This window comes from Talpa occidentalis, unplaced genomic scaffold, assembly GCF_014898055.3.
Source record: "Talpa occidentalis isolate TD23 unplaced genomic scaffold, MPIMG_talOcc4v2.1 talOcc4.16, whole genome shotgun sequence".
Lineage (NCBI taxonomy): Eukaryota > Metazoa > Chordata > Mammalia > Eulipotyphla > Talpidae > Talpa > Talpa occidentalis.
Genome location: NW_023601653.1, coordinates 67,317,109 through 67,326,657, shown reverse-complemented (window position 1 = coordinate 67,326,657; position 9,549 = coordinate 67,317,109). Strand labels below are relative to the sequence as shown.

Genomic DNA, 9,549 nt, shown 5'->3' with positions numbered 1-9,549 from the left:
TTTTCATTTTTGAAAATTCACTATAAGGGGAAAGCATGACTTAAAGGCAATACATGAGTCTGAGCTGTATTATTTCACTTTGATTGGTTTCCTTCAATGACTAAACCTAAGCAATATGAAGTCTGTCTTATATGGAATCTCAAATTTTTGAAAATTTGATTTGGGAAAGAAATAAGAATTTGGATGAATGGCAGGTTGTAATTACAAATGGTTTCTTCTAACACAAGACCATGTAGCATCTAATTGAGCCTGTATTAAAAAATATTATCCTTGGTCCTTACAGTGGGGCCATCTATAGTTCTGCTGATGTTTTATCCATGTCTTTTCATTGGAAATCAGTTCACTTAAACAATGATTTAGACTCTGTTAGGGTTCAGATGGAGCCTGAACTCTTGTTCTTTGAGAGGATACACAGGATAGAATATTCTTTCATTCAGAGTTGAAGACAAGGAAACAGGAAACAAATGCCATATCTACTCCTTTACCACAAGTTATTATTATTTTCATGTCTTGTGTTCAAGGTTTATGTATCTCTGAACAGCTATGAAAGAGCTTCCTCTTTCATAGGAAAGGAGGGGGGAGAAGCAAAAAAACAAAACAAAAAACATATGCCCCAACTGATAGTATGGTCACGGGCTGCAGACACTGAAATCCTGAGTGGGCAGTACATTTTGCAAAGCCGTTGCATCCTCAGCTCACTTGCAGTCTTCGGAAAGCCATGCAGGATGAAGATGGGTATATCACCTTAAACATTAAAAGTCGAAAGCCAGCTCTCACCTCAGGTAAGAATATCCAGAACCAGAAATTTAGAAATGAATTTTAGAAATGGGTCCTATGACCCATGTAATGGCACATATAGTTTTACTTTCCTGAATGATCTCTTGTCCCTCAGCATTTGAATAGCATGCACATAGGCTCAGGTGACTTATTTTGAATATAAACAAGAAAATATACCAGCAGGGAACCTTACATTAAGGCTTATAGAACTTAGTGCTGGAAGGAATAAAAAGCAAAGGAATATAAGGAAAACCTCTTAGGAGACCCCATTTTGTAGGGTATCAGCTAATGGGTGTGCTCCTCCACTTGTTGCCTATGAAAGCAATTATTTATGGAAGGTGGATGCAAAGCAAAACAAACACAAATAACAAGACATTAATAGTTGGTTAGATTTTGATTAAGAGAGAAGTCCATTTGGGATGGGGGTAGATGTGGGATATGGGAGTGGGTTGAACTTCTTGTTGATGTTCACCGAGGGAACAGAGTCAAGATTTGCCAAAGAGCTGTTTATGTCACTTGGGAAATTCTGAGAGGGCAGTGTCACAGAGAGGGGTGACACTGCTCCATAGCCGTGGCATGCTGCCTGCCCTTGACATGTTTATTGTATGCCCACAGCTGACACTGGTTCTTCCTCCGTATGGCGTGTGATGACTTTGGTTCTGCTGGTCGTATGCATGGGAATGGTCATTGGGCTGGTGGCCCTGGGGATTATGAGTAAGTATAGACTCATTGTCAAAGATTTCATCTGAGAAAGCTAATACTTAAGGGGCTGGGTATACCCCTGCCAAGCTTCCAGGTTCTATTCATTGTTAATTCAATTCTATTCATTGTTAATCCAATAATCTGTACTTACAGTTGCCAAAATATTCTTAATAAAGGAAAATCATGATTTTTTCCTTTTGATTAAAATCCACTTTGAGATTTTTTTATTAATTAAAAATTACTTTCAGGAGTTTTAAGCTGATAGTGGATCCACATTCTCTTTTGCATTTTTTTCTCCCTATCCTTCATCTTTTAGATCCAGACAATGTGGAATTTTTCATGTCCAGGTCCCTGTTTGAGATTTTGTGTTTGAGATTTTATTCCCTCTTCCAAAAATCTTCTCCTTCCCATTTTGTTTCATGAATGTATTTCCTTCCAGAATGACACAATTCATAGTCCACTTAATTTAGAAATTATTTTTATTCCTTTAAGCCTAAGAGCCCTTCAGTGTCACATTATCATCTGTGTAGTTGTTACTTGTTTGTATATTTCTTTATTTTTTCACAAATACTTTATAACCATTAACTATCTTTTATTTACCTAAATATTGCAATAATATTACATGAAAGCAATCCAAGTAACAGAGGTCATTCTCTTCTGTGAAACTGCTTAGAAATCTGTATTTAAGGGAAACATCCAAACAAGCACTTTGGCACTTTCTTATTGCTTCCTGCAAACAATTCACTTTTTCTTTTGGATTACTGTCAAGTCTTAGTTTAGCATAGCTCTTGCTTTGTTCTTATTTTTTTTTTTTTTTGAGGAGGGGGCGCTGGAGGGGCTTAAGCGAGTTTTCGATATGCAACATAGAATTCCTTTAGTGATTTGAAAACTTATGAAACATGTCAGCAAATTATGTATAATTTGTCCCTTATACTCCTGTTACTGTGATCCCTTTCAACTCTCACTTACCCAAGCATATTACTCAATGACTGATAATTCTACTGAAATTAAAATTTACGGAGAGTTCTTTGTGCCCCCCTTATTATCATGATAACAAATAATCTAATTTTTACACCTAGCTGTCACACAGCAAATTCACCTACAAGCAGAGAATGAAAATCCCTCAGAAACTTTGATACAACTAACAAAGAAGGTCTGTCAAGATTTCCTACAACTGTTAACACAATTCGAACCAAAAGGTGTTCTCTGTAAGTATGGCTTTATAATCTCTACATCTCCCCTCTCCTGGAGTAATTTTATGGTGCTATCAATAGAGAACCTTGCGATCTGAATGCGAAGAAAAGCGATCTGAATGTGGGGAAAATGTAAGTCAGCCCGATTTAGAATGAAAGATTCCTGTGTTCACTTTCTTTCTCCCCCAGCTCATCCCTGCAGCCCCTGTGAGAAATCCTGGCGATACTATGGAGATAGTTGCTATGGATTTTTCAAGCACAACTTGACTTGGGCCGGGGGTAAGCAGTACTGTGCTGACAGGAATGCCACTCTTGTGAAGATCACCGACCAGAACATTCAGGTAAGAACACTGCCATGTCAAATATTTTTGGAATGAGAAATAGTGAAGTATTAGATTTTGCCTTTAACATTTTTCTCCTGTCTCCCAGAGGGTGCTAATCTTCAAGCTTTATAAAGCACAGCATGTATTACATTTGAGAATAGAACGTGCTAAAGTAGGACTAATCACATTTTGAGTTCTGGTCTTGTCTGTGCAGCAAGTCATCTAGCCTTTCTTAGTGTTCTTAATTCCATTTCCTGATTTACAAAAGAACCTGAAAATATAAGAAAGTCCTTATGATTGTAAAATATAAATAATAATCTTATCTAAATATTAAATGTCTTATCAGTTCCTGCTCAACTGTGGACAACTTGAACAAACCAGAATGCATACTATCTTTGCGTAAACTCTCCCAAACATAGTTTTGGGAGAATTCTTATTTACAGAACACAAGAATTACAGATTTCAAAATTTTTCTGTTGAGTTTGTTTTCTCTTCCAAATTTCCTTCTTGACAGCTTGAAACAAAAACTCTATATTCAATCCAATATGTCCACACCCCCTCACACATTCTCCCTTTATTATTTCATGTAGTTTCTCTTCATGAATTCTGGGATCGAGTCAGAAACCAAGCCTTGGAGTCTTCCTTCTGCCCAATTAGAGATTTATTAAAACATAATATTAAGGCAGAAATTCTGTTTATCTATTCCACAAATTCTAACATAGAAATTATTCATGGGCCTCCCTGGTGGCGCAGACGCTTGAGCGCCGCACTGTGAAGCTGTCCCTAGCCTCTGCAGCACCGGTTTCATCCTGGCCAGCCAGCGAGGGTTCCACATGGCGCAGCAGACCTCTCCTGTCTTGCCCGCTGTTCCCCTCAGCAGTGTATTTCATCAGTCTGCCTGTTCTGTTCCCCACTCTGTCTCTGGTGAATCCTTTCACCCTCCCGCGCATCTGGCCTGTACCCCGGTTCTTGTATAAAAATAAATAAATCTTTAAAAAAAAGAAAGAAATTATTCATATTTTTGCATATTTAAAAATGAAGGTGACTATAAACTGTAACAATAATAGCAGTATTGAGGTTATGTGGAGAGAGAGATTTAACTGAACTCAAATATTCAAGCCAGTCATATTTGACAGAGTTGCTGCAGTTGATCAGCAAAATTGACTGAGACCTTCCTGAGATCCAATGAACATAGTTGTATTCTGTAAATAAAGAGAGGCACCCATGATCATTTGTGTGTCTTGTTAATTAACTTGTCATCTCCTTGTTGTATGGGTACAAACTCACAGGGAAGATATTCAGACAAGTAAATTGACTTTTCTCTCCAATCAGACAAAATATAAGAGTATCCTAAAATCTCAACTCCAATAAAAGAGATTAGTTGGAGACATATAAACATGCTTTCAATTTTATTTTTCTAGGCTGATGCCAGTTGGGGATTTATGATTAAGAGAGAAAAAGTAATGTAATTTTTTTTTTAAGGTTTATTTATACAAGCTCTGGGTACAGTCAGAAGCGCGGGAGGGTGAGAGAATTCACCAGAGCCAGAGCGGGGAGCAGAGCAAGCAGAAGGACCGAAGTACACTGCTGAGGGGAGCAGCGGGCAGCAGGAGAGGTCTGCGCCATGTGGGACCCTCCTCCCGTGGCCGGGGTTCAAACCGGAGCTGCAGAGGCCGCTGGCAGCTTCGCAACCCAGCGCTCAACCGCTGCGCCACCGGGGAGGCCCAAAATAATGTAATTTTTGAGAAATAAAGAATAGTTGAATTTTAGGCAAAATTTCTGGTAGACTATACTTCATAAAATGAAGTATATAATGTGGATGTATTTAAAAGAAAAGAATAGGAAGTAACAGAAGTGACAGTGGTTCAAACTCTTAGAAATGAGCAGTCAAAAGTGACTTTCACACTTTACCATTCTATATCTTACATGTCTGTCAAGAAAGTCAAGTCATTTTTGTATGCCAATAACATAGTCTCACCTGTTTTTTCTGAGAGGTATGAGAATTATAAACACTTGACTTCCTTTTAATTTTGTTACCCATAGGTTGATTGACTAATTAATTCATCCATTAATCCAAAAAATATATGCTGGAATAATTTGAGGGCATAATCTATGCAGTTATTAAAACAAACAAAAATCCCTAACCTCGTTCCTTGCCTTTCCTAATTGGAAAGGCAATAAACAAAATAAACAAGCACAGTACATAGTATAACTGATAAGGATAATTGCTAAGTAGAAAAAAGGCAAACCAGGAAAAGGTAGTGTATGTTATTTCTAAATTGCTTAGAGAAAGACATCACATAATTCTTTTTTAGCCCATAAGCTAAAATAAATTAATACTTCTGTATGTTGATTTTGTAGGCAACCAATCAATGAAACCAAAGAAAATAGAACTTAAATCTAGGGAATATGAAGTTTCACCAACAGTATATTTCTTTTTTGTTTTCCTCTCTAGTTGGTTACCATTTATCTCATTTAAGAGTCATGTTTGGTACTCAACTTGGGACTCTAATCTTCAATTGAAAACAAACACATAGAAAGATTAGCGTATCCGCTAGCTTGGGTACAATGCTTTTTCCTTATCCCACAAGTATTTTTTTTTTCCTAATGTAATGAACTTGGCACAACTCTAAATACCAAATATAATTAACATTAATAGAAACTGTATTGTAACTTTTTTCTTGTCCAGGGTCTCATCAATCAGTTTTTGTCTTTATGTCATTACAAGTATGGGAGCATTCTCATCATTGTCCTTGTGTTGACAACAGGAATACATCAGAAGCAGGACTAGCCTCATCCGGTGGGTTGGATTATCCCGCCAGAAATCTAATGGGAATTGGACATGGGAAGACGGCTCAGTCCCCTCCAGGAGCATGTAAGTCACTAGACGCTCAGAAGGCAAGACTTAACTAGTGACTTTTATTCCTGAGATCCTTTATCCTCTGTCAGTGCAAGTTACTTCAATGTTGGCAGGTGGCGCCATTCCCTGTGGTGGGTTATATGAGCTTCAAGAAACATCAGTGAGAAAACAATTCTACATTCCTGAGTTCCCATTCCTCTACTCTAAGTCAGAGCTCACCTCTATTCCCAAAGTTTTCCCTATTCATTTCTATCCTCAAATTTACACTTGTAAAATTATATATAGATAGATAGATATGCAGTCCTCCCTGGTGGCGCAAGGGCTTAAGACGAAACCTATGAAACTGTCCGCAGTCACTGCAGCATGAGTTCCATCCCTGGCCAGGGAGCTACCCACATGATGCAGAAGACCTCTCCTGACTTGCCTGCTGCTCCCCTCAGCAGTGTATTTCAGTCAGTCTGCCTGTTCTGTTTCCCACTCTTCTCTGGTGAGTATACCTCTGGCCTGTACCCCAGTTCTTGTATGCATAAATAAATAAATCTTTAAACAAAAAAAAAGATAGATACGTGTATCTATTTTTAACTTGATCTGATTCTTCCCACATAGTTTTAGAGCAAAATTACCATCCTCATTTTATGGCTAAAAGTTATTATTGTGAGGATCCTTTTGAGTTTTCAGTGTCATTTTGCCTACTTTTCTACCCCAAGGGTTATCATCACCCCCAAGGTGGCTCTTACATCACCACAGGAGGATCTGTCTTTCTGCAGATGATCCCCACAAAGGGGGCAATAGTGTTAAATTCCTTAATGTGACTTTCCAGTCTTCTGCCTCAGCACCTTTTGTTCATCTTGTCTACCAAAATTTCAGTGTCTCTCCAGTTAAAATTTAAACTGATAGCCCAAAATTTGTACCATCTGATCGTTACCCAGATTTTTAATTAGTTTACTCAACAGATATTAAATATTTCCTATAAATAGGAGTCAAGTTTGCGTACAAGCAAGCTTCTTTATAGAATTTGGGCTTTGTCTCCTCTAACTTGCTGCCTCATTCACAATATTATAGTCAAACCATTCTCCCAATTCAATTAACAAATCAAACTTATTTTGTTGTCTTAGGGTTTCTCTGCCCTATGAATCAAATACCAAGATGTCTCTTGGATATCAGCAAAATCAAAATTTTATTCACTTACGGGCCTCCCCCGTGGCGCAGCGGTTGAGCGCTGGGTTGCGAAGCTGCCAGCGGCCTCTGCAGCTCCGGTTTGAACCCCGGCCACGGGAGGAGGATCCCACATGGCGCAGACCTCTCCTGCTGCCCGCTGCTCCCCTCAGCAGTGTACTTCGGTCCTTCTGCTTGCTCTGCTCCCCGCTCTGGCTCTGGTGAATTCTCTCACTCTCCCGCGCTTCTGACTGTACCCAGTGCTTGTATAAATAAATAAAAATAAATGTTTAAAAAAAATTTTTATTCACTTACAAGTTGTTATTAATTGATATTGCCTTATGACATCATCTAAGTTTCAGATATGCATCATTATAAATTAGTATCTCACCAATGAATTTTTGTCTTTGTGGCATTACAAGAAGTTAGGCAGCGTCTGATCATTACATATTAAGTACACCACTAAAAGCCCAGTTCTACCCTTCCATACAGTTGAGGGCTTTGTCCTTGCTGTTTCCTTCTAGATTGCTCTGCCACAAGAACTCCCTGACAGGCTTCCTTTACTGGCACAATTCTCTGTTTCAACATCCCTTCAGCTATGAGACCAGCTTTAATGACCCAAACTAATTAGCCCTCTTCCACCCACACCCACTGAAGACCATACTACCACCCTATTTCTTCATAACTCTTAGCACTCTGAAATTTTCTCGACCATTTTTTTATTGGCTTCTTACCAATTTCCGACTGTAATTTAAGTGCCCAGTAAATGGGACCTTATCTTTGCTTACTCTATCACCAATATATATATGGGCAAACAATAGACATTCAACAGAGAGCTGGCTTTAGAGGCAGTTACAATACAGAATGCTGTGTTGTTGCTACTCCACAGCATAAACCCTCAGCTCAGAAACAATTTAACTTTCCTTAAACTCATTCCCATTCTGCATAGCTGCTTGCCCTATAGGACTGTCCTATCACCTCTCTGTTTATGTAAATCCTACCTTTCCTTCAAGTCAGAACTAAACTCTAATCTTCTATAAAAAGGTAAAACCGGGCCTCCCTGGTGGCGCAAAGGATTAAGACGCAACCTATGGAGCTAGCCTCAGCCACTGCAGCACTAGTTCAATTCCCAGCTGGGAGCTACCCACATAGTGCAGCAGACCTCTCCTGGCTCGCCCGCTGCTCCCCTCAGCAGTGCATTTCAGTCAATCTGCCTGTTCTGTTCCTCACTCTGTCTCTGGTGAATCCTCTTTACCCCCCACACCTCTGGCCTGTACCTCAGTTCTTGTATGCATAAATTAATAAATCTTTAAAAAAAAAAGATAAAGCCTTTCCCATCATTTCAGATCTTCCTCCAGCTCTTCCTCTGGACTCCTGTCACTTACTGTCCACATACTGCTTAATCTTATGCTAAGTTAAATTGCCTTTGAGCTATTCATATAAACACACTTTTTATTTCCAAGCAGACTGGAAGTTTCTCAATGACCTAAATATTGTTTCTTACTCTTTTCCCCATACTTTTGTTTCCATCTGGTGCAGCAGATTACTACAGTTTGATTGTGGATTGTTAATTAATTTTTCAAGGGGCTCATTCTACCTTTTCTATTCACAGATTTGAGCTTTCTGGAGATACAAGAGAAAATATGAATTGTGCTTATTTTCATAGTGGGAAAATTCACCCAACCTACTGTGAGAAAAAGCATTATTTAATGTGTGAGAGGAAGGCTGGCATGGCAAAGATGGACAAACTACTTGACTACAAAGTGACGAAGGGGATGCGACAGACAAATGCCTGCCTGCAATAAAAGATCTGGACGAAGGAATAACTAGCCATCAAATTGCTTACTCCTCCCTTTATTTCCTTTGGAGTCATTTTTGAATTATCTTTCCTACCAATACCATTTAGTCCCATCTTTCTATATCCCTTTATACTAAAGGTGAGCTTATGTCTACTTTAAACATTCAGAAATCAATCTGTGAGATGATCATTTGCTTCCTAATTATTCTATTTCCAAGATTTTCATTCTTCTTGTTTTCTACTCTTAGATATCTCAACATAGTAGGATATAAAGATAAACATTTATTTTATTGGAACAGAAAAACTTGTGGTTTAATTAGCTTCAACTGTGCAAAATATATAAGTTTGAAAGACATTATAAGGTAAGGGAAAAATATTGAACTTGGAATCATTTGGAATAATTTAGATAGTGTGGTCATTTAAAGTGCAGTCATGGACCAGTGTGTGTGTGTGTGTGTGTGTGTGTGTGTGTGTGTGTGTGTGTGTGTATCTTGCAGATTTTGACTAGAAGAGACAGTGAGTGATGGAGACAGAGAAATCAAAATTCCCAGGCTATGCCATGTCTCATAACCCACTTTATCAAAAAGCCAAAAGGGACACCTCTCTAACTTCCATGTTCTTATATTTAAAAGTACCGATCTTGTATACCTTAGAGTTTTATACCTTAAAAATAAAACAAACTTCAGAGTATTAACTAAAATTGAGGAGAGACCCTATTACTTTTCTCTTCACTGTTGTATG

General features: G+C 38.5%; 1 protein-coding gene across 1 annotated transcript; it reads left to right on the top strand.

Annotated features, from left to right (window-relative positions):
• The first annotated feature begins 661 nt into the window (after positions 1-661).
• CLEC1B (C-type lectin domain family 1 member B) lies at positions 662-9,024 on the top strand. Its single transcript, XM_037515314.2, has 6 exons — positions 662-782; positions 1,393-1,491; positions 2,559-2,687; positions 2,862-3,013; positions 5,764-5,870; positions 8,623-9,024. The coding sequence occupies exons 1-6, from the start codon at positions 719-721 to the stop codon at positions 8,813-8,815; spliced, it is 744 nt and encodes a 247-aa protein (XP_037371211.1). The 5' UTR covers positions 662-718; the 3' UTR covers positions 8,816-9,024.
• The last annotated feature ends 525 nt before the right edge of the window (positions 9,025-9,549 follow it).

What these genes read in the sequence shown, in the direction of transcription:
- CLEC1B (XM_037515314.2), top strand. Translation starts at nt 719, where the DNA reads ATGCAGGATGAAGATGGGTATATCACCTTAAACATTAAAAGTCGAAAG. An exon ending in GGTGGCCCTGGGGATTATGA is followed by an intron (nt 1,492 to 2,558) that starts GTAAGTATAGAC and finishes TTTTACACCTAG; the next exon opens with CTGTCACACAGCAAATTCAC. An exon ending in TCAGTCCCCTCCAGGAGCAT is followed by an intron (nt 5,871 to 8,622) that starts GTAAGTCACTAG and finishes TTCTATTCACAG; the next exon opens with ATTTGAGCTTTCTGGAGATA.